Consider the following 26537-nt stretch of genomic DNA (forward strand, 5'->3'; position numbering starts at 1 on the left):
TCAAATTAAAATACAAATGTTTCTAAACGAGTCAGTTTTCTCAAAATAGTGTAATATTTATTGCTTATTCTAAAATGCCAATGAATTTCTTTACATGAGACAGCAAATCATTTATGAATAAGTTTCATATTTATGCTTATTATAAAAGTAAACTTTAACAGTAGAAACATCAGTTTTTATTTTTATTATTGTTCAAAAAACATTAAACTTTGTTCCAACTCTTACTCATGATCAGGATCAAAATGCTTGCTTTGATAGAGCTTAGATCATTATGGTGCAGCAGAATATAATTTTTGTCAGTGGGCATTATATAAAAATTCTTACTGAGCACCACCATAATCACAAACGTTATAGCAGAATTTCTCTCTCTTGTGACAAAAATATTACTCTTTTATCCAAGTGTAAAGCCCATTGTTAGAAGATTGTCTACCACATTGACTGATGCAAACTCTCATATTCAGTATAAACTTAATACCTTTCTTTTTTTCTTTTGATTAGCTAGGTCTAAGAAAGTGTAATTAATAGGTGGGTATAAACAAAACTTTTCTACTACATTTAAAACATTTACAACTTTCCACTACTAAAAGTTATATCATGTGCACACTAATCCTACTACCATTTCAGTAAATATGCACATCTGGTCCTCCATATTCTCCTGAAAACAATGTATGTTGTCTACTATTTTTCCTGGACAGATTTTGTGTTACAATATATTGCAAGAAGCAATATTTTTAAGCCAGAAAAGATTGTGCCATTGAATTTAAAAAGATAGAATGTTTCCTGCTAAGCTTAATTACTTCCATAGTGACTTAACTTGGTAATCAAACTATCACATAAAAAGTTTCTCTTGTATACATTTTCAATGTATATTATAATATATTAAATTAATATGCAAGTATGTGAAATATTAAACACTCTTTTGGGGGAGAACTCTATATCTTCCTACCTGGCAGATGTGTCCAGAAGACAAAGCCTCTTCAGATGAATAAGCAGGGTCTAAACGAGAATTGAAACAAGACCTCTGTTTGTTTAAAATGTCGGGAAAAGAAAACGTTCACCTATATTTGCTTAAGTATCATATTCAAATTGAGCACTACAAAACTACATATTGTAACTACAAAAAACACCCAAACAGACAGTATTAAACAGCTCCAGATAACGAGCATTGGGATATTATAAAGTTAGGATTACAGACTACAAAGTAATAAGCACTGGGTTTTACTTTTGAATAACAAACTGCAATAGCAGATTCTGGAAAATGCCACCATATTCACGTTGTATTTTAAGAGATGTATTCTCATCTTCTGAATATCATCAAAAAGTATGAACAATTAAACCTAACAATATTTTTAAAAATATATCCTGCCTCCCTAATATTATGGTTGCCATGACCCACTAGTTAGCATAAAGGCACACTTGAAAATATCTCATGTCTCTCATCATGTTACAGAAGTCATACATACACTTTAATATATAGTTAAGATGTGTGTATTTAAAACATACAAAATATCTTGTTTAAATAAAAATACAACTCTCAAAAAAATTATTGCATAATAGATGGGTTCTCTGACAGCCTAATCTTTCTCACTGTTTAACAGACTGCTAAACTAATGGCTTTTTAATTCTATCATTTCAAAAACAGTCAGCAAAGAATTGACATGAAACTAATGGTCTACAGCTGAAGTACTTGGGCATTGTTGGAATTTTGAGCCACTGGACAGATTTATTACCCAGGTGTTTGCGGTAAACCATGACCACTCAAAATACACTAAAGTTAAGAAGCCGGTATACTACCAAACTGTACCCAATGAAAATCAGCTTTGGAATAGTAATACCTTTTATTGGATACACCTCTATGAATACATGCAGAATTCTGAATGGGCAAATGTGGATGCCCATCTTGGTATGCCCTTTATATAATTTAAAAAAAAAAAAATCTCCACAGCTGTGGCTTTGGAACCATGAAGGAGCACCTAACTATTTAATAGTTATTAACATCAATAAACTTAAACATACACTTTACTGCACAAGTCAAAACATGCATGGACTTTCCAGTAGAGCCATTTTTCATCTATTATGCTGTCTGAACCAAAAAACAAGGACTAGATCTGGACAATAGCAAGAGAAGCGCAACTCATTAAACTTAAAGTCCCTAAACTTATTATACATTTTATTTTAGATGCTGTAATTTTCAGAATGAAAGGCTAAGTCAGAGAGTAGCAATATGAACAAAGGTGACATTTTAATGCACATGATCTGCAATGTCACTTTTGTTCAATTTTAAGATTTTAGTGGATCTGTAACAATATTATTTTTTGCCCTTTATTTTGGATAAATGAGGGGAAAACATGGAATGTGTTATATGAAATCAAACTACTTTAGGAAAATATACTACATATATACACAGACTATTTTTTATTTAAAATGTACTGAAAGATTATTATACAAAATAAAGTTTAAAAGAGCAAAGGGCAGCTGAAGAGAATATTTTCAAACCTCTATATACTGGAGTAGAGAAGAATAAGAAAATTTTATAGTTTTAATTTTTTCCTTCTAACACTTTGAACTGTACTTTTAAAAATAGGTTATGCTAATGCAAAATATTTAAAACATACTTTTACTTACAATTAACTTACAGAAAGCAATCCAAAATCATATTATATAGTCCTAATAAAATGTTGCATGCTAAAAATATAACCTCCTACATGCTAAAAGATGTGTTAACAAAAAAATAAATAAATTGTACAAAAAAGGTACAGTATACCAGTAATTAGACATGATAAACACTGAAAGCAGCTTCCAGAAATATCACTAACAGTTCAAATCAATTTTTTAAAGGAATGCTCACTGACTGTGGTCCACAAATTTGACCTAGTTATGCAAGTACTATAACAGCTCATGTTGACAATTAACAGATCATATACAGTTTTTGAATAAGCATTTTTTGAAAAAAATAATTCAATCTTAATATGTAATACCCTTTAGAAAGGAGAAAAACAGGCAGCCAAAAGATAGCTAAAAATATACAAAGTTTAGTAGTTATAGGCTTCATCTGTTTGGTTTTTTTTACAATATACACATTAATATAAAATAGACTAGCATACCACAAAGAGAAATAAAAAAATGGCTGTGTCGTGAAAAATGCAAGACTATGAAGCCAAAATTAAAAAGCAACAACTTTAATTAGCATCATCAATTTACTTCAAAAGAGGGCCACTTCTGAATGACATGAGGAAACCTAGGAACATGCATTCTTTAATGTGTGGTTGCATTGTTTCCAGATAATACAGCTGATCAAAACTTAAAATTAGTACAACAAACAAGTGGTGGGGGGGAAAAGAAAAAACAATTTGAAAAAAAAAAAAAGTTCCTCATTTTCATGCCTGCACTTTTACATTGCTTTTTTTGTACTTGCATCAAAAGAAAAGTGTGAAAACAGAAAACAGGGACTCTTCAGATACATACACCTAGTGACTAATAAAAGTATTACTCTTTCATTTACATTTATTGTAAATCAGCATAAGTATTTGGTTTGTATTCTAAGCTATTTAAATAAATGCATTTACTAGCCCCAGATGGTGATTAAGGTTTAGACAGTCTCCGCTATTAAGAAACATAAATGCAGCAAGGCTACTTACTAAACTTGTCCTTGAAGTTATTTTGCAGTGCTTGACAGCCAAGCAACAGGGAAGATTGATTATCCACAAGTCCTGGGCTGCTGGAAGTCAATCCCATTAGTTCACATCCTCTAGTCTCCTCTTCTGGTACATTTGGAAGCTGCACACATGACACAGAGACGCAGAATAATTCAACAAACTGTACATATCATTGCTCATAAATGTTTTATCCAATCTGCTCTTAAACAATATCAAAGCCTCAAACAATCAAAAGATTTGCTCTTAAACAATGCCAAAGCCTCAAAAAATCAAAAGTATCTTTTCTTCTGCCATTGTTACACTAGAGGTTTTAACTACGCTTTCAGAGTGTTTCCTTAAAAATATTCACCCATTTGTTTGACTAGATGCAGCAGCAACAAGCTGTCTAAATTCAGCGATAAAACCACCCACATTAAACTCCTACTCAGAAAACTTAACTTCCTCTAATATCTGCGGGTCTTTAAAAAACCACTCCACATCAAGAGTTACAATCTGCTTTGCTCTGTAATGTTTGGAGAGGAATTTGTTAGCATCAGCAAGGAAAGGGAAAAAAAAACCAAAAAAAAACCTGCATATTATTTATACATATATACATATATATTATCTGAAATCAGGCTATTGCATGGCTAAGACACCTCTACCCCGAGTTCTGCTGGCTCTGTTTGACTTGCAGCTTCTTTCATCTCACAATGGCTTTTCACAGAATATTCTGCTTCCTCTTGCAGGCGCTTCTGAGCCTCCAGTTCTCGTAGCCTGTAAATTGTGATAAAACCACAAGTTTAAATTTACACTTAAGAGAAAGTTGCCTATATGCTGGGTTTCTAACATTTGTCCCTTTCTGAAATCTGAACTGTAAAGAGAAGTTTAACTAGATAGATATATATATATATATATATATATATATATATATATATATATATATATATATATATATATATATATATATATATAGATATATACACACACACACACATATATACACATATACTCACCTAAAGGATTATTAGGAACACCATACTAATACGGTGTTTGACCCCCTTTCGCCTTCAGAACTGCCTAAATTCTACGTGGCATTTTTTCAACAAGGTGCTGAAAGCATTCTTTAGAAATGTTGGCCCATATTGATAGGATAGCATCTTGCAGTTGATGGAGATTTGTGGGATGCACATCCAGGGCACGAAGCTCCCGTTCCACCACATCCCAAAGATGCTCTATTGGGTGACTGTGGGGGCCATTTTAGTACAGTGAACTCATTGTCATGTTCAAGAAACCAATTTGAAATAATTCGAGCTTTGTGACATGGTGCATTATCCTGCTGGAAGTAGCCATCAGAGGATGGGTACATGGTGGTCATGAAGGGATGGACATGGTCAGAAACAATGCTCAGGTAGCCCATGGCATTTAAACGATGCCCAATTGGCACTAAGGGGCCTAAAGTGTGCCAAGAAAACATCCCCCACACCATTACACCACCACCACCAGCCTGCACAGTGGTAACAAGGCATGATGGATCCATGTTCTCATTCTGTTTACGCCAAATTCTGACTCTACCATTTGAATGTCTCAACAGAAATCGAGACTCATCAGACCAGGCAACATTTTTCCAGTCTTCAACTGTCCAATTTTGGTGAGCTCGTGCAAATTGTAGCCTCTTTTTCCTATTTGTAGTGGAGATGAGTGGTACCCAGTGGGGTCTTCTGCTGTTGTAGCCCATCAGCCTCACGGTTCTGCGTGTTGTGGCTTCACAAATGCTTTGCTGCATACCTTAGTTGTAACGAGTGGTTACTTCAGTCAAAGTTGCTCTTCTATCAGCTTGAATCAGTCGGCCCATTCTCCTCTGACCTCTAGCATCAACAAGGCATTTTCACCCACAGGTCTGCCGCATACTGGACGTTTTTCCCTTTTCACACCATTCTTTGTAAACCCTAGAAATGGTTGTGCGTGAAAATCCCAGTAACTGAGCAGATTGTGAAATACTCAGACTGGCCCGTCTGGCACCAACAGCCATGCCACGCTCAAAATTGCTTAAATCACCTTTCTTTCCCATTCTGACATTCAGTTTGGTGTTCAGGAGATTGTCTTGACCAGGACCACACCCCTAAATGCATTGAAGCAACTGCCATGTGATTGGTTGATTAGATAATTGCATTAATGAGAAATTGAACAGGTGTTCCTAATAATCCTTTAGGTGAGTGTGTGTATATATATATATATATATATACACATATATATATATATATATATACATACACACACACAACATTGGTGTCATTCTGCAAAGAACTGCATAACACATACATCTAATCTCTTCTGTTTCTGCCTATATTTGTTTTACATGAAAGGCTGATTTTTACATAGCATTTAGTGCAACAAGACTAATTTATGTCTGACAGTTTTGTTTGTATCAAATTAAATATTCTGTAAACCCACAGTAAAATAATTTTTACTTAGGATCAATCATTATTGGAACTAGAGGATTATAGATTCGCTACCCTCGACACAAATGTTGCCCTACAATATTTAAGATTTAGGAAACGTCTGTGCCCTGCAATGGAGTGGTCCCTATTCCATGGTTAATTCCTTCCTTGCTTCCGAGATTGACACAAATTAATTTAATGGATGGATAACGTATGTAGCATTATTACTACATAGTGCATTTAGATTTTTATTAAATGCAAGGCTGAATTTGTAACTTGCTTCTGTTGTGCTGTATGATAGGCGTGTCTTTAGAAGAAGAAAATTCCTTTTGTCAGAGCAGCTACGTTTTAGATTAATATAAACAGAAACCTTAAAAATGAGTGTGTAATATGACACAAGTACATATGAGCAACCCATAAAACAGAAAACAGGTTCAACAGACAAAAGTGAATTACTACTTGGAGCCCTTCCATTCCATTCAAATCAGTGGGATGGATGTGATATGTTGTTGAATAAAGTGATGCAATGATATAATAAAATTATAATAGAATAAAAACTCTCACCACATCAATGGGAAGGCACAAAACCAACAGGAAAATGGTGGGCACTCATTACTGGGTTCACTCGTAACAACTGGTTATTCTCTATATCTTATTCAACCATTCAGTTATGTACATACAACAAGTATGCAATTAGGAAAACTAAGCACAAACTTACCAAGGCAATGGTTTAAGCAGATATGCTACTTCTAAAGTGAAAATGTGTCTGAAAATAAAACTTTGCTTAAGATGCACCATTTATAGATTTAATAAAATTCATTCATTTTTTGTAACTTGCTTATTCACACAGTTCAATGAGGAGAAGTAATTGTTTTAAAGTTGGGGTTGGGTAAATTCTAAAGATTTGCATTTTACTTATAACAATCAGTGCTCTTTGCTGAGAAGTTACATAAGACGGTTAATGATTATTTGCTGATATATTACAGACATATGCAAATCCTACTCAGGATGTCTGCATGCTCCAACAGAGAGGAAAGGCACACATGCAAAATCTTAACCTATAATTGTAGAAAATGGCACAACAGTATCAAACATTGTTTAGAAGACATTGACTTGAAATCATACACAACCTTCAGGACAGCTTATATATTAGACAACTTAGCAAGCATCAACTACAACATATCCAATAGTGTTCATGAATTTAGCAGAACTACCGCACTGTAGCTAATAATAAAACAAATCAATTGTTTGTAAAAGTACCATTCCATGGGGCTGTACCTATACTGAAGGTCTGCATTACATAGTTATTTACATATAATGTTTAAATTTTAAAACATAGGTGGGTATCAAACTGGAAAATTGCCATAGTAGGTTCAAAACCAGAACAGACACACCATGTTACCTAGAAGACCTGAGTAACTGGTGCCATTTCTGAATCTGAGCAGCAGCAGAATGAGTTATTCAGCAAGTATAAACCCAATTCTAAACACACTATTTTAAAATACCAGTCTTTCATAGGTTTCACACAAACTTAAGACATTAAATTCTGATAATCATTATTGAATGTGCCAGACAAAAATGTATCTAATACTTTAAACATGTGCCTATGAGCCTTTTGTATCTGGTAGGGCACACAAATTATAAACTAGTGGACTGCTTCAGAAAATGTAAGACAAATTTTACTTTAGCCATGACTTTGAAGAAAAGAGCCAGGTAATCATACGAATTAAAATTTACCAAGCATAAAGCTACGAAAAATTAAGTGCATATACTGAGCACAGCAAAAGTGGAATCTAAATATACCAGTAGTGCAAACTGGACTAGTCAGAAATGGAAACATGAATGGCGCAACTATCCAATAACACCTGCAAATCTATTTAAAACTGAAGGTTAAATGTAGTCTTCCTTACATGGTTGATCATGCATTACAGTCTGAATTTAACTCTGTGACATAAATGGTAAAAAAAAACAAACTGTGTGCGCAAATGTAAACCATTTGCTGCAAAAAGTAAAACGTATTTTGGGGTAAATAAGTCCCCACTAAGGCTGAATTAGAACCTAGTTTAGAAAAATGGTTGATTAGGTATATAGGTAGGTATATATACACAGTACATATATGTACAGATCCCAGAAAAGAAACAGTGGAAAAAAAAAACAACAAACAACTAGTAACTAGCTCAGACAGGGGCCATCATTGAGGGGTGTAAACCATTATGAAGAAAACACTTAAGTTAAGAAATGTGCATCTGGACTAAATGGGAGTCTGGATGGCAGAATCCTAAAGAAAAACATAGCAAGGAACCCATCCCTCATATCAAGTGTAAAGTACAAAGGGGATTTGAGTCAGTTCTATATTATCCGCACCATAGGCAGCGGCATCAGGGACAGCAGTCTCAGTGACCCAAAAGAGGGAAGAAAATTAACAGAGTGGGGGAGAAGAGACAAAAGTAGTTCAACTGGCCCTGCCACGAACCTGTGCAAAATACTTACTGAAGAAGCAGTGAGCACAGCTGTGCTTTACAACTTCTTCCTCAATTTATTGTGGTGCAAAAAGAATACACATCCTATTTTAAATTATAGCCATGAGTGAGCACGACGAGTCACTTAACGGTTACAACATGCACAAAGTATAGAACACCTCTGAAATACAAGTAGCACCAGCTCCATAGTCCTTTCAGACAGGACCTCAACATTCTAGACAGTACTACACCGCTGAAATTGCTAATTACAATTTAAAACAATAAAATTAAGACAAATAATGTCATACTTGTTTCTACTTTAACTTATTGAATGCAATCTAATAATAAAAAGTGGGATAAGATTTCAAGTAATTCCATGGTTTAAACAGCTACAGGACTCAGAATGTTGTCTCTCTATGAAAACAGCTTTTGCACCAAAACAGATGTACCTTTCGGAGATTTCATTCTACCCTTTCTTCTTACCAAATACCAGATAAAAGTGGAAAGCTTTAAAATTCTTCTAACCTGGAAGACAGATCTTTCTTCAAGGTGGCAATTTCTGCTCTAGACCCTTGTATGCTGTTTCCCATTTTAAGCAATTCCTTTTCAAGTGAGGATTTGTGCCTTTCCAGCTGTTGAAGATTTTGGATCCAAGTGTCTCTTTTCTCTTCCATTTCTCTTGTTAGAGTCTATATACATAAATTCATAAAATTTTTCATTGTGAATAAACATTGTCACATTAAATATGGTCTCACTGTGACCACCTTTATACTCCAAACATCTTTACTAAATCATTCCTGTACCACATCCTCTTGTACAAAATTAAAAAAAGAACTTAATCATTAAATAACCAAGAGCTGAATATATTGAAGTTTTTATAAAAATGACCTATTTAAGTTGTTTAAAGTCATGTTTACCCAAGAATAAATACAATTTATCTTTTTGGTTGGATATACAAAGACAATAGGTTCAAACTTCACAAAATTCAGAAATGCTTACATCATTTTTTGACAGCTGCTTCAAAGAATTAGCCCTTTTGAGGAATTCTCTGACTTAATGTCAATTTTAATTACTAACTATGACACACTCCTAATAGTTGGCGACTTTAATTTCCATATAGATAATCAGTGTGATCTAAAAGTAAAAGAATTTATGAACCTCCTGGATTCTTTTGATTTGAGACAACTCGTAATTCAGCCTACACATAAAGCAGGCCATACATTAGACTTAGTGATTACTAAAGGACTGAAAGTTGATATAAAACAGATCATTGATATTGGTCTATCAGACCATTTTCTTCTACTTTTTAATATAGAAATAATGATAAAAAACACTCATGAGAAGCATATTGTTAAAAACGCTTCTTTGATTCGGCAGCAGCTTTAAAACTTACAAACATTTTAAGCAATCAGTCCGTTTATAGTGCCAGCTATAATAGCGAGGACAATGTAAATAGTAAGGTGGAAAGATTTAATTCTAAAGTGAGAGCTGCTGTTGACATAGTTGCACCTGAAAAGACAGTGAAAAAATCTTCTAGCATTGGTATACCATGGAAGACCCAAAGAGTGTCTGATTTAAAGAGAACATGCCGTAGAGCTGAGCGTCAATGGAGGAAGACTAAACTTACTATCCACTATGAAATATTAAAAGTCAAAATAACAGAATACAATCACACTGTCCGTCTTGAGAGACGCTGCTATTTCTCCAAGATTATAAATAACAATGCTAGTAATCCTAGAGTCTTATTTTCAACAATTGATCGCCTACTAAACCCAGGTAGCTCAAAGGAATGCCTCCTAAGTGCTTCCAGTGAAACCTGTGAGGCTGTCGCTGTATTTTCAATCAAAAATTAATGATATTAGAAATAACATAGTATATCTCCCCAACACTAAGGATCCCCTAAACCCCAACATCCTGTTATAAACAAATTAAACTCTTTCACTAGGATAGATTTACCTGATTTACAAAAATAATATCTCAATTAAAACCCTCCACCTCGTCCTTGACCCGATACCAACAAGGTTTTTCAAAGAAGTATCAGGCGTGCTAATTGATAATGTTCTGGACATAGTAAATTCGTCACTAGATACTGGGGTCTTCCCAGACTGTCTTAAGACTGCTGTAGTTAAACCCCTACTTAAGAAACATAATCTTGACCCTCGGCTCTTGAAAATTTTAGACCCATCTCTAACCTGCCCTTAAGTTCTAGAGAAGGCAGTCATTATGCAGTTAAATGACCACCTAAATAAACATGCTACTCTTGATAAATTTCAGTCAGGTTTTAGAACAAATCACAGCACAGAAACTGCACTCGTTAAAGTAGTAAATGACTTGCGGGTAAATGCAGACAGAGGCCATTTATCTGTTCTCATCCTCTTAGATCTGAGTGCTGCATTTGACACCATTGATCACAACATTCTTAGAAATCGCCTTAGTCAATGGGTGGGCCTCTCTGGCAGTGTCTTAAATTGGTTTGAATCCTACCTGACAGGGAGAAAATATTTTGTTAGTTGTGGGAATTACACATTAAACACACATTACTTATCAATAGCACCTGATGACCCTGATTCTATTGATTCACTAACACAATGTCTGACTAGTATCTCAGAATGGATGAATAGTAATTTTCTCAAGTTAAATAAAGAGAAAACTGAAATTTTAGTGATCAGCAATAATGGATACAATGAGGCTATTAGAAATAAACTGGATACATTAGGATTAAAAGTCAAGACGGAGGTAAAAAGCTTAGGGTGATTGTTGACTGTAATCTGAATTTTAAATCACATATTAATCAGATCATTAGGACAGCATTTTTCACTTAAGAAACATAAGTAAAGTTAGACCTCTTATATCACTGAAAGATGCTGAGAAATTAGTTCACGCGTTTGTTTTCAGTCGACTAGATTACTGTAATGCACTCCTCTCAGGACTACCCAAAAAGATATAAATCGTTTGCAACTAGTGCAGAATGCAGCTGCTAGAATCCTAACTAGGAAAAGAAAATCAGAACACATCACACCAGTTTTGATGTCACTACACTGGTTACCTGTGTCATTCAGAATTGACTTTAAAATTCTGCTTATGGTTTATAAAGCCTTAAATAATCTAGCCCCATCTTATATATCGGAATGTCTGACACCTTATATTCCAAATCGTAACCTCAGATCCTCAAATGAGTGTCTCCTTAGAATTCCAAGAACAAAACTTAAAAGAAGTGGTGAGGCGGCCTTCTGCTGTTATGCACCTAAAATCTGGAATAGCCTGCCAATAGGAATTCGCCAGGCTGATACAGTAGAGCACTTTAAAACACTGCTGAAAACACATTACTTTAACATGGCCTTTTATAACTTCATTTTAATCGTAATTTAACTTAATCCTGATACTCTGTATGTTCAATTCATCATAACAACTATTCATGGTGGCTCTAAAATCGGTACTGACCCCTACTCTCTTTTCTGTTTCTTTTTCCGTTTCTTTGTGGTGGTGGCTGCGCCACCTCCACCTACTCAAAGCTTCATGATGCTCCAACAATGATGGACGGATTAAAAGGAATTTTTTTCTGTCCCCTGGCCATTGAACCTTACTCTTATTCGATGTTAATGTTGATTTATTTTGTTTTATAATTATGTCTTTCATTTTTCTATTCTTTAATATGTAAAGCACTTTGAGCTACTGTTTGTATGAAAATGTGCTATATAAATAACTGTTGTTGTTGTTTCACAAAATTTAGAAGTGATGGATTGATGGGTACAGTGGGGGGAATAAGTATTTGATCCCCTGCTGAATTTGTAAGTTTGCTCACTTACAAAGAAGTGAACAGTCTCTAACTTTTATGGTAGTTTCATTTTAAATGGAGGGAGACAGAATATCAACCAAAAATCCAGAAAAAACATATTACATAAAAAAGTTAATTTACATGTCATTGAGTGAAATAAGTATCTGATCCCTTATAACCCAGCCAGAACTCTGGCTCCCACAGATTACAATCAAATTAATCAATTACAGATACTTCTGATCTCAACTCATTATGTTTATAAAGCACACCTGTCCATAGAATCAATTTCTTCTATTCCAACTTCTTCACCACCATGGGTAAGACCAAAGAGCTGTCAAAGAATGTCAGGGACAAGATTTTGAAATGGGCTACAAGACCATCAGCAAGAAGCTTGGTCTGGAGCTCCATGCAAGATCTTGCCTCAAGGGTGAGAATGATTATGAGAAATATGAGGGATCAGCCTACATGGGAAGAGCTTGTTAATGATCTGATGGCAGTTGGGACCACAGTCACCAAGAAGACAATTGGTAACATACTATGCTGTAATGGATTGAAATCTTGCAGCACCTACAAGGTCCCCCTGCTCAAGAAAGCACTTGTACAGGCCCAGCTGTTCACTGACAAACATAAGAAAGGCCTGTACATGTGCCTCCTTGAGCAGGGGGACCCTGTGGGCTATATCAGTGGCACACCAACGTTGAATTTTGGCACAGCAACAATCTTAACATGCAGCACAAACTGTAGTCAACAGATCAGACAAAAAAAAAAAAAAAAAAAAAAAAGGTTGGGGATGGAAGAAATCTTGGGAAAGGCAAGTAGGAGAACAGCACCCTTTCAGGTAGGCTGGGAATTCAATGGTTATCAGAAAATCGGGGTAAATGCAATACACAAAGAGAACACAAGTAACCCTCTTCAAAGAGCTAGGTGGCCAATCTATCATTGCTACCTCAAATACAATCAAGTCAGGTTTATCAAGTAATCCATACTATAACAATATTATACATTCCCTAAATAAAAAAAAAAAAACACACACCCCGCAGTGAAAAAACAATTTTTTTTTGTCTGGAAGTGTTACAAATGAAATATTAATGTTTTAATTTAATTAACTGCATTTGTGCATACACCAAACATGTCAACAATAGCTTTAGAGGCACACTTAAAAAGTGTGTTACTGTATTCATTTGTTTAATATACTGTATAGTACTTAATTTCTTAGTATTTAAATACAGTGAATTTTATGTTTAGGACAGGTATTTTCAAGGACAGACTTTTCAAATTAAATAAAATCTGTAAATAAGAACAAATTACACAAGAAACATTTACCATTACTCAAAATGAACACAGAAAAACGTATATAATATGTACGTACTTTATTTCACTAACTTAGATTTATTTTCTCACAACTGTACTTGGCCACTTTTTGAATTTGCAGTTACAAAACCTGAACAAATAAGGGAACTCCTTTCTGATGAATCATACTGATACTCAATGAATGTGAACCACATGAAAGACGCCTTTGAAAATAAGCATCCACCCCATTATGAAATCTTACCTCAAGTGTCTTCTTTTGTACTTCATTTCCTATTTGCGTTTCAGTTAGGTGTTTGAAATATGCTGCCACCACACCAGCATCTTGAGAAAAGTCACTAGTCTTGAGGGAAAATTACGTATCAGTAAGTGCAGGGGGAAAAAATATATATACAAACTCTGTACAAGCATGCCTAAGAAATCTAATTAAATATACCAACAGTTATATAGACTCTGCAGATAAGTTTTTCTGATATACTATTAAAATTGTAATTACTGTTCTTTCCACATATTCAACTTTTTATTGAAGAGTATCAAGCTACATAAATGTTACTGCAAAGAGAGAACTTTACTTATTGTAAAATTGTTATGCACAGGCCAGCTGTTAATGCATACCATATGGAAGAATACAAACATTGTGATGCAAAATCATATTTAATAAATCTTATGTGCACATATCATCCCATAAATTGGGAGTTTGAAAAACAACCTAGATATAGTGAGGTGTAACGTGACCTCATGAAAGATAAATTTTGCAAAGTGCTACAGTGACTATAAAAAGTATTAAGTACCTTCAATGCCTCCTTGGAGGTTTTCACATTTAATTATTATATAACATGACTCATAGGGTATTTAATTTGGCTTTTATGACACTGAGCAACAGGAAATGACTCTTCAATTCCAATGTGAAAACAGATCTTGCAAAGTAGTCTAAATTAATAACAAATGTAAAACACAAAATAACTCAAAAGGTTGAATATATGTGATCAAGATAGTATTTAGTAGGTGCACCTTTAGGAGCCATGACAGCCTTACATACACTGTAAACAGGTTTTTATCAGCTTTGCATATCTGGACACAGCAATTTTCCCCATTCTCCTTTGCAAAACTGCATAAACTCTGTCATATTGTGTGGGGATTATGTGTGAACATTTTTCAAGTGTAGCCACAAATTCTCAGTTGGATTGGGATTTGAACACCGACTTGGCCACTCTAGGACATTAACATAATTGTACTTAAGCCATTTCCGTGTAGCTTTGGCTTTATACTTATGCTCCATTCTCCTAAAACAACCCTATTTCTTACAGATTGCTTAAGGCTTTCCTCCAGGATTTCCATGTATTTTGTTGTATTCATTTTATTCTCATAATTCTTTGAGGTCCTGCTGAGCAAAAGTATGATGCTGCCAGAACCATGCTTCACAAATAGTGTGCTTTAGATAATGTGTGGCATTTGGCTTACACCAAACAATGTTTAGTCCGATGGCCAATAGGCTTAATTTGTTTAATCAGATTATAAAACCTTCTTAAAGCAGACTTTAGTCTCTCATGGGTCTTATGAAAAACTGATGTCAAAGTGTGATTGGCAAAGAGAAAAATAACATTTCTCCCAAAAAGCTGTGGCTGAAGAAGCACCAGCGCAACAGTTGTACACACAGTCTCTCTACAATCTCAGTCACTTTAGTTTGTGACTCCTTCAGATTTATCATAGGTGTCCTGGGGCCTCCTTCACTAGTCTTCCTGTTGAATGATCACTCAGTTTTCGTGGACAGCCTTGTCTAGGCAGATTTATATCTGTGCCATATACTTTCCATTTCTTAATGATTGATTTAACTGGAATCCAAGATATAGTCAGTGACTTGGCTATTTTTGTGTGTCCATGTTGATCATTGCTTTTCAAATCACCTTTACATGGAGTTGCTTGAATGATTCTTTAGTCTTTATTCTATAGTTTAGGCGACCTAACTGACTCATCTGAAGTTGGATCTTTCAGATACAGGTGCATTTCTAATACAATCAATAAGTCACAACTAATTATGTGATTAAAAAAAAAGAATTGCATCCACCAGGGAGGATTCACATGCAATAAATTATGTTTTAGATTTGCAGTTAATTTACATCACTTTACAGACATCCATTTTCACTTTGAAAACTGCACTATGCATTGCAATTGTAGTAAGGAAAAACAAAGCAGAATATTAACTCTCCAAATATGGTGTCAAGTCCCTCTTTCACCCATAACCTTTTTAAAACACAGTACTGGCTTTGGTTTCATTATTGGACTCATCTGAGACAGAGTTAATTCCTGTAACAATAGGATACATATTGCTTATTTGATTCCATCATCATTCGGACTATTTAGATATTTTTTGCGTACACTGCTGCATCATGACACTATTCTTTCTGCATTTTAATTGACAGCATTCCATCCATATTATGATCTGTCATTGATTTAATGAGAAATTCCATTCTAATCTATTATTTTTATTTAATATTTAAAAAATAAAAGATTGCTGTTATACAGAGAAAGAAATTTTCATCCAAATATGCACTTATAACACGAACAGCAATGATTTAAATATTTTACTTGATAACATCTACCAAAGACCATCAATTTAATGATCCTAGTAGAAGATGACAGAGTTTATTACTGTATGTAATAGCCTTAAAATCCAGCTCTTCAGATGGTGTATCCAAATAATGAGTCAGCCCTGAAACTGAATAATCTTTCCTTTAGGAAAGTTTTATTTTTCAATGAAAAGCATAAAGGTGATGCTGCCAATGACACTATGATCATCATTTATTCTTAAAGATTTCTCTTTGAAGTTTCATATATACAGCAATGCTATCCAACTATTAAAAAAAAAACAGTAGCTGACAATTGCAGCAATTAAAATTCTAAGATATTTTAATAGACCCAGGGACCAAGGTTTCTACAGTATGCCCCGCTAACTTTTGAATTTCCTATCCTCTGAGGTTTTTACAAAGATCTGTGTTAAAGACATCATTTATTATGTCAATATCTAAAGTTGCCTCCACTGCAGATCTTATGTTGAAAAGAGTTTCTCTTACACATACCTTGGCTTTTATTGCTGCCCATTGTGTTTATGTTTATTTCTATCATCACTGTAAGAGCCAATCTTATAAAGTTAATGCTTAAAGTTAAATTCATATTGTGTTTGCTTGACTTCTGTAGAAGAATAGCTATTTGAACATGGTATAGTCTTTTACCCACTGTAAGTTAATGCGAGATAGAACTTTCTTGCTATATCTACAGTACAGTGTGTTAATTGAGTCAGTTGTTTAGAACAGGTCCCAGTGCTAAACAAGAACTTTTCTTTCCTTAGCAATTTGTCTATTTTTGTGTGAACTGTTTTACTTTGAATTTTTACTAAAGTTTTTAAAACAAAGATATTTTGTCTGTGGAATCATTTCAACATGTCAAGCTTTTGCCAGAATCCCATGAAGCTGCAGAACTTCTGCTGGTAATTTTGGGTAAACACGGCTAAAATCATTTTTTGTTCCGAAATTCTCACATTCTGGCTAAGGTACTTTGGCTTTGCAAATATCATTCCAAATATCTTTTTCCTCTCACTGTGTTAGTACACTAAGCTGTTCACAGCACATGTTAAAACATAACATTAAATTCAGAATAAGTGGACTTAATTTTTCCTTTCCTCACCAATTTTTGGATGATGTTCTTAAATTCAGCACACATTTGGTCCGGTTCAGGACTTTGTAAAAACATAAAGATATCTCGGTCCAAAGTTTCATCCAAAGACGATATTGATGTTCTTTCTTTTCCATAAGGCTGCAAACAAAAACCAAGATCAAAAGAAAATAAAAACTGAAGACTTTCATCCAAACCAAAGTTTTCCAAATAGTAAACATTATGTTATGCTATATGTCACTTTACTGGACCGCTAATATTTACAATATTTAATGTAGAGATCAAACAACAGTGTACATGAACAATTAGGCATCACGTGACCTTAGTTATGGATAGTAGCCTGAAAGAAATAAGTAGGAATGCTCAGAAAGACATTCACTTACAATAAGAAAAGGATATTGCAAAAAAACAGCAAAGAATGGTCCTCTTCTTACACTACTGTAGCACAGAAAGATAAAAAAAATTGGTACTGAACACATGGGATATATTTAGAAGCTTCACATGTATTACCAATATACTTGAGAAACTAAGGGAGTTTGACAATGAGTTTCACATCATTGACACTGCTGGGTTTTCATAAACTTTCAGAAAGAAATGATTCAACATGATTACTTAACACCATATAACAGTATAGACTCTTATAAAATACATTTCAATTAAAGTCCTTTAAGGCATAATTGTGAAACTGAAAAATCATGTGACAATACTGACCCTATGAACAGGTAAAAATGTAATCGGTTCACAAACACACACAGATACATACATTGTCGGACATCAAGCCAAATTGTCCAAATAAGCTGATCTTGAAGAGGTGGGAGAAAATTCAATGCCATTAAAATGAATGTAGTGATGCAATACTGAAAGTTTTTTTTAGAAGAATTGTACATAAATACTTTTCATCTAAAAGTAAATTAGCAATCTTATGTGAACGATTTGAAAGACATTTCAAGTTGTTGAAAAGTTACTAAAATCCTGTGTAAATCATTTTCATAAACATTTTTAGGGAATATAAATTTCTCTTAATATAAAATTTAGTTCTAACTGATAACTTTATATAAAAATAGAATATAATTAAGGTCAGCAGGCTAATTGCCAAAACAGTTCTGGTTTATTTTCATGTTACTTATTCTACACAAATTCATATGGACAAACTATTAATAGGAAAAACTAAATACAAAACTGCATAACCAATGAGCATTTCAGTGGTTACAGTGAATATACTGTATTAACAGACTTGACAAAGTAAATGATAATTTCTATATTTAGTGCAGAGCAAGCTTATTTCATTTACAACTGTGTCGAAACGAGAACAGGCAGATGATGCAAATGACAGGAAGATAAAAACATAGTCAAAGGGCAGGATCAAGTCAAAACCATGAAATCAAAAAGAATCACCCAAAACCAAAATGCTAACCAAGCTCTGACTAGCTTAAGAACTGAAAATTTCAAAAACAAACCAACTGCTTTAAAATAAATCCATAATCTTAGTCAACCTGGAAGCGCAATATGCCATCCTTTACTGTATATTATCGCGATGACAGTATCACAAATCACATACTTCTGGTTATCCCAGCCTAGCAATCTGGCTCACAACCGTAAATAAAGGACCACAAATTGGTGATGGCCATAGCAAAAAGCAAGACATGAAGAAATAATTGTCAAATTGAAACAAACATTAAAATTGAATGACAGAAATTAATTCCACATTAAACAAAAACCCAAGCTGAAACAATTCTTAAAAAAAAAAAAAATAATAAATAAAAGGGGTGCAGAATTAAATACAAATGGAACACAATCATGAGCGCTATAAAGTTTTCTTGCTATTGCAACATGCTTACCAAGCCATGGACCATGAGAAGAAATTAATCTACTAGAATGAAACATGTTCCTTGACTAGAACTAAATTAGCATGAAAACAAAATATCAAGAGATAATCATCTTAGTAGAAATTAAACTCCAGTCTTTTTGACAAATTTAAAAGAAAAATGAGAATGTCACACTTGGTGTCATTTACCTCAGGTGACTGTTGGGCAAGTGTCAGCTCACTATGAAGGGATCCAGAAAGGGTGCGGTTAAGTACACAAACTCCAGAGATGCCCATTGTCCTCCTGTAGTTAAAATAAATACATAGAATAAACCCTAATGTGGTAGGTATAATTTAAATTAGGATAAAACTGCTCAAATTTATAGTGACAATGTTTTATTCACTCTTTTTGTACTTGTGGCTGCACCTCAACACCTAGTGTTTTGTTCACATGATATAAACGAGTGCCACTCCATCTTACTGAATAGTTTGGTGAGCAAATGGACAAACTGCATCCAATTTTTACCCACTAATAAAACATTTAACGTTACTGTCAATTACAAGGCACGCGACAACAGTATGGTTTGAAATAACTGAACTTTTAAGTGCCTTTTAAACAAAAAAAAAAGTTTAGGCCAAGATGAGATTGATTGATTGATTGATTGCCTGCCTACCTAAAAATACCTTGAGGGGGCAGGGGAAGTATGATTGTAGTTTATGTCTAAAACAATCACAGAAAAATAGCATAAATAAATTAAATTGATAAATTAATGTATAGTTGTTAAACACATTGATACTTCGATAGTGGATTGGAAATTGTCAGGTCTTTGTTGTTCTAGGACAGTCATTCACCTACACCAAACAGTTTAAAACTTACGGTCTGACATCCTAAAGGAGGCAATTTTTTTTTTTTTTTTAAAACTTGCAGTCTTGAAAAATTTTGCATTCATGTTTTAAAAAATGTTCTTGCACTTTCCTGATTTGTGATGTCAAAGGCTCAGTTTAAAGTGGATAACATCTGCTCCAGTATAAAACTATATTGATATATTTTTAGTGATCTGCTTGTTGCCACCAATTTCATTCCCCCCCATTTATACTACTCACGTTGCAAGGTCCTGCTGCACTAACTGGATGCGAGTCTCAAGTTTATTCTTTTCATTCCTCAGTAGCTGCCAAAAAAACAAATTAGAGCAAACTATGAAGCCAAATTTAACACACAAAACCTTATAGCTTAAAACAGGGATGTACAACACTGCACAATGCATAGGGACACTTTTTTGCCTCTTTGCGTAAAGAATTGTTAAATTATCAGCATTTGGAATAAAGATAGCAAACTCTACAGAACACAACACATTTATAAAGAATAAAAAATGAAAAAAGGCAAAGTTATGAGAAAGAATATAAATATATATTATAAATAGCTTACTTCTATTAGTGAAGAATATTCAGAAATTGTACCACGAAGTTCTTCAATGTGGGTATTTTTCTGTAAAAGACAGGTCACTAAAAATGTGGCAACTATACATTAAATTTAGAAATGAAAAATTTAAGTAAAAGGACACTGCACTAGCCTTTTAAAATTATATATACACTATATAAAAAAAATTAATATAGTGCTATATTTGCCCGAAAGGGGAAATTTAACTAAAATGAAATAACACATCAATGCACATATTTAAAATAATTTCATATTATATAGTAATCTGAAATTTTACACATAACTACTCCACCAAAAATTGGGGCCATGTAGGTTTGGATTTTTTTTTCTCCCTAAATAATAAAAACCATCATTTAAAAACTGCATTTTGTGTTTACTTGTGTTATATTTGACTAATGGTTAAATGTGTTTGATGATCAGAAACATTTTGTGTGACAAACATGCAAAAGAATAAGAAATCAGGAAGGGGGGAAATAGTTTTTCACACCACTGTATGTCATTCTAATTATAACAAAAGCAGATGACATCTTTCGTGTTTTACATAGTCCAGTATGTTAAAGGTGGGTTCTTATCTTCCTAATTTTAAACTTTAGTTCCATATCTCCTAGATTACACAGTTTGTTAGTTGGCACTTACATTACGCAGTAGGACATTCTTTTCACTAAGAACACTATCCAAGGAATGAATTTGCACCTGTAATTCAAAATACACAAACCAAAAAAATAAATAAATTATGGCATTTAAAAGTACTGTATAAATTAAAGGCTCAAAGAAAGAAGTGATTTTGTAAATGCATGTTTTATAATTGACGGCACTGAAACAATACACACACTAAAAATTTAAACATGGTGTTAATCATCATATTAACCATCACATTAACCAAAGAAAAATAGACTAAAAAAGATCTTTGTAGCCCATCCACTACATTTAATCTTGATTTTATAGATAAACCTTACATATTAGTGAGAAAATAAACAGTTGAAGGTTGGCATACCTGCTGCACATACAGTGTACTCTTTTACTGCATGAAAATTACATATTTTAGCCATCCAACCTTCACTGTGAACATTAAATGGTAGGCCTGCCTACTTGCAAGACTATAATTTGCAACTTGAAAAATTATTCTCAAGATTATTTCTCTCTTTACATTGCCACTAATACTAGATTACTTAATAAATATAATAATAAAAAACACTAAGTAATGAGAACACTTTGAGAAATTGAATTTTGCCACTGTAGTATATTGTTAAATGTACCTGAAGATCAGCATTGATGTTGCACAAATCATTCAGTTTCTTTTGCAGGCTATTGATATTCTCTGTATTCCTGAAATTCTGTTAGAACAAGGAAATGAAAACATACTGAAATTCACTTGCATATTTAAAAAGTTAAAGACTAGTTTCAAAATCTCAACCATAAGCATTTGAGGATCAAAGTTGACAAATGGATTTTCTTTAACAATTGGGATATGGTGAATTTATTTACTCAATTTGTCAAGCTCTGTATTGTCTACAGTATGTTGCCCATAGCAACCTGAAAAAGAACTCATCAAAAAGTGGACAAGAAGAGGTTTGATTTTGTAATATTTGGATATCAGTTAATACAGGTCTTTAATAAGACACAATGCTTTGCATTTTTGAGTTTGTGAATTTGTGTTTTGGTGTTTATTGCAGATATTTGAAGTATAAGTGGTCACTGCCGTTCATGTGATGGATCCTGTCTGCTCACTTTTTAAAAAAAAAAAAAAAGGACCAACCTGAGGAATTGGTCTCATCCGGTACAAGAGATGGACATTTGAGGTGGAACTCCGCTAGCAGCTGTGTTATTTTCTTGATTTTGTTTTTTATAATTACGAGGTATTTTGTGTTTACTCAGCCCAAGGGATTCAATTATAATTTATACAAGCATATATGAGAGGTAGAAAGAAAAAAAAGACTCTGAAAGAAACAGAAAAGACAGCTAAAGCTTTATCCAGAGATTGACCTGAAACAGATAGGCAAAAAACACAGATTTCCCGGGACTTGACGCTGCTTCATCATCCCCAGCTGAGAGCGAAAGTGCAAGTGAATGTGAAAGTGATTTGGGCAAGGATAATTCACCAACTCCAGAAGGATCAGTGAAACTGAAAATGGCCTTACCTTCCACGTTGTCATCTACCCCTTGCAAGCCAACATCATCAGCTGCAGCTGGGCATGCAACTTAACCCATGGAGTTCGGGGAAGACCGAAACGATCTGTCCAAGCTGAATACAATGATCACTGTAATGGCCACCACTCAAGACATAAAGGAGCTCAAGAATAATATAAAGGACATAAATAAGGAAAAAGGACATACATGATATAAAGGAAAGAAATATAGCAAATACACAAGACAAACGAGAAGCTGTTTCAGGAAATTAAAGTCCAGGAAACCAGTTTAAATAATTGCTTTGAGGCAACCTTTAAAAAGGTATGCTAGAAAGAATTGAGGAAATATACAGGAAAATGCATTTAAATTTGAGAATAAGCTTAGAGTACTTGGTGTTCAGTATGAAGATGTTAGGCAAACATTCACAAAGTGTGGAACTGCCATCTGCCCCTGACAGAAAAAGCAACGGCTGCAAATTCTGAATAAAAAGTGCTTAGAGACAGACTAGCTGCACTGGAAGATGGATGCAGAAGGAATATCGAAATCGAAGGTCTCTCTGAAAATCGTGAAAGTCCAAGCCCAATGAAATTCATAGTTGAACTATTATCTAAAATAATTGGAGAGAATTTCAAATCAGACACCAAGATAGAAGCAGCTTACCGCATATGTGGATCAAATACTTCAAAGCCTAGGACTTTTATTGTCCTTTTTTCTTAAAAATTAGTTTAAACTACATACAATGTTACTTCTCAGACCGAAACAAGAGATTATATTTGAAAATAACCACATTCGCATTTTCACGGATTTCTCACCCTCAACAACTGCTAAACATGCCACATTTTACACCATTAAACAGCGCTTACGGAAAGCAGAGATCAAATATAGCCTTTTGTATCCTGCCAAACTGAAAGTGGACATTTAAGGCAAGTTCCATTGCATTACTACATAGGGCTTACTACCAAACATTAGCTGCCTATTCAGGTCTACTGTTTAACATCATTCCCAGGGTTTACTCTCTCAAACTGTTTTACAATTACATTTTATGTTCATAGTATTTGGACTATATTGTCAATAAATATCTATTTTAATCCACATGTGCTGCTGCTGGGGGGCTCGTTTTGGATGTGCTGTGTCTCTAATAATGTCAGAGGACTGGGACTTTGCGAAGTATGGTTCAGCCTCAGTTGTGGAGGCAAAATGGGGGACAAGGAAAGAAAAAGAGAGCAAGCCATTTCTTATTTGTCCTATTAATCCTTACTAGCTAACCCGCGGCGTACCATACGCCGCATAATCAGGCCGTTTTTTAAATGATTTTTAAGCACATGGAGAAAATTAACATTTGAAAAATCGGTAATGTAATACATCAGCAAGAAATGCAACATTGTAACAATGCACGGAACGAACCAACACACAACCATCCGTGACTGAAAACTGGCGGACCAATCTTGTTGATGTGAGCGAAGGAAATGTAGACGCGCGCCTTCTGTTCTGACATATGCGTCGATGATGTATTGCTGGAAGAGTTTGCCACTGGAATTCAAGACACTAAATGAAGATCTCATGGCAAGCCTGAAAGCATAAAATTGGAGCTGTGTGACTCGCGTTCTTTTCGCGGTTCGCTTTTACTCATCATGGGTTAATTGTATGTGCCAGCCTGGATCTCCGAAAGGAAATAGCAGTGGAAAAACCATGGATTCACAGTTCATATGGAGAACAGAGATACGCTTGCAAGCATCTCCCTTTGGATATATGCAAATGTTGCGTTGTGCAGGAGGTTCGCCATCTTCACCTACAAAGCAGCAACATCAGTTTGACGGGACGGTGCGTTATACCTTCTCATTTCCAGACCTGGATTTTCCATGAACACCATTCGTACAGCAGTAACAGAGTAAACGTGAGTGATAATGTCATGCATTTGCATGTAAGACTTTGCGAAGGGATTAACCTGGCGTATCATGTTGTCTAGTTGAAGCAACAAAATGACACTGCAAGCGCTATTACATTCCTTTTGCAAACGTTGACTGGTAGCCTCAGCAGAATTGAAGATATATAGATGACCGTATTGTGGTGACGTGGCAGGATTGTAATATAAAGGAGAGACCTGGTGATAAATTTGACCGTGGATTCTAAAAGCATACGGTCCTTGTCCAGATGGTTGAGCGATGTGTGCGCACATTGACGCGAAAGCTAAAGCAGAGTTGTATTCCCTGATATGATCACAGTAATTTTGGGACAGCGGGTTCTTGCCAGTCAAGAGGTCTTCATATAAAAGAGGGGGCTTGGATAGTGGTGGCAAAGACACTTTGCCGGCATGACAACACCTAGTGTAATGTCCAGATTTGTTGACCTCTGCAGGCCAATGAAGAGCATTGCAAGAAGCACATAGTGCGGTAGGTAGGCCAATGTTATGTTCTTGGACGTGAATGGCGGTATCTTGAAAAGCTGCAGAAAAGTGAATACGATGTTTGTGCATGAACGATTTAGTGCTGTGTTGACAGCGAAGGGAAATGGAATGAGTTGTGTCGAAGCACTGCTGGCAATGTTCACATTGCATAATTCGTTCAGTGGAGTTTGTTTTTAAATGCATGTTGAGAAATCTCTGCACTCGGAACGTTTTTGAAATAATCGTGCATTCAAAGATCTTTTTGGAATGCTTTCGTTCAGCGGAGTGGGTGTGTAAATGTGCTTTGAGATATTTCTGGCGTGTGAAGGTTTTGGAGCAGTGTTGACACTGAAAAGAATTCATCAGGGAATGTGTTTTGAGATGGTTAGTAAGGTATCTGCGTGCGTGAAAGTGTTTGTCGCAAATTTTGCATACAAATGTTTGCGTTGAATGGATCTGCAAATGGTTGTGGAGATCCATCTCACCTGTGAAGTCCTTGTTACAAAATGCGCAATTGAAGGTGAGAGTGGAATGAGTGAATGAATGAATGTAAGTGTTTTTTGAGAGCGCGAGTTGTCTCGAAGCATTGTTGGCAATGTTCACATTGCATCATTCGGTTAGTGTTGTGTTTTTTCAAATGTGCGTTCAGATATCTGTGCACTCTGAAGCTGCATTGAAAGTCCTGTGTGGAATGCGTGTGTTCAGAGGAACAACAACAAGAACATTTGTTTATATAGCACATTTTCATACAAACAGCTCAAAGTGCTTAGTGTTAGGAGGGTGTCTTTAAATGTTTTTCAGAAAGAGGAGAGTGGGTAGGTGACGTCACAGTGTGGCGAGCAAGTGGGTGTGCACGCTGTGTACACATACCAACAGAGTCAAAAGATGTCACCAGAAGGTAATCACATGGTTATTTGAGAGGCATGAGAACCTCGTAATGCCCATGATCCAAAGGAACGCTAAAGAGCATTGATATGAAGAGACGCTGGGCCGGATTGTGAACAGTCAACGTGCAGGTGCATGTGGCCTCTACGACAGACGAATATAAATGACGGCGTTTCTTCTGTGTCGTCGCGTCCAAGTTGGTGGGCGTGGCTCTGCGAGTTATCGTCGTATCCAATGGTCTAGGAGTGGACGTGGCTCCTTCCTACGTGCGCCATAGGTGTCTTACTTGTCGGCGGCTCAGTGAATACACGCCCCTTCCGGCGTGCTTTCCATTGTTGTCTTGCCTTAGTGAATTATATATATATATATATATATATATATATATATATATATATATATATATATATATATAATATGTAGGTAAAACGTAACAATAGGCTTCATGACAATAACTCCTGGAAAAATTTGAAATTAAGGTCAAAGCTGTCTTGTATAATAATGTACTCTCTTAAATTAAGACTACAGAATGTCAACAAAAGATCACAAAACAGTTAACTTTGTGAGCTGGAATGTTAAAGGTCTCAATCATGAATGAAAGAGAAAGAAAGTATTCTAC

General features: G+C 34.9%; 1 protein-coding gene across 8 annotated transcripts in view; it reads right to left on the bottom strand.

Annotated features, from left to right (window-relative positions):
• LOC120534195 (lymphoid-restricted membrane protein) overlaps positions 1-26537 on the bottom strand; it is a 101565-nt gene that overhangs the window by 43338 nt on the left and 31690 nt on the right. For 7 of the 8 annotated variants that reach the window (XM_039761575.1, XM_039761572.1, XM_039761573.1 and 4 more), the window contains exons 10-20: positions 21783-21860; positions 21163-21219; positions 20515-20574; positions 20193-20257; positions 19299-19392; positions 17297-17425; positions 13860-13958; positions 9058-9221; positions 4292-4409; positions 3639-3777; positions 947-996 (exon numbers count right to left, since the gene is read on the bottom strand). In XM_039761575.1, the coding sequence (XP_039617509.1) occupies positions 947-996; positions 3639-3777; positions 4292-4409; positions 9058-9221; positions 13860-13958; positions 17297-17425; positions 19299-19392; positions 20193-20257; positions 20515-20574; positions 21163-21219; positions 21783-21860 (1053 nt within the window). The remainder of the gene's footprint in view (positions 1-946; positions 997-3638; positions 3778-4291; positions 4410-9057; positions 9222-13859; positions 13959-17296; positions 17426-19298; positions 19393-20192; positions 20258-20514; positions 20575-21162; positions 21220-21782; positions 21861-26537) is intronic. The other variant, XM_039761570.1, reaches the window with a different exon arrangement.

The sequence above is a fragment of the Polypterus senegalus genome, chromosome 8 (genome assembly GCF_016835505.1).
Source record: "Polypterus senegalus isolate Bchr_013 chromosome 8, ASM1683550v1, whole genome shotgun sequence".
NCBI classification, from domain to species: domain Eukaryota; kingdom Metazoa; phylum Chordata; class Cladistia; order Polypteriformes; family Polypteridae; genus Polypterus; species Polypterus senegalus.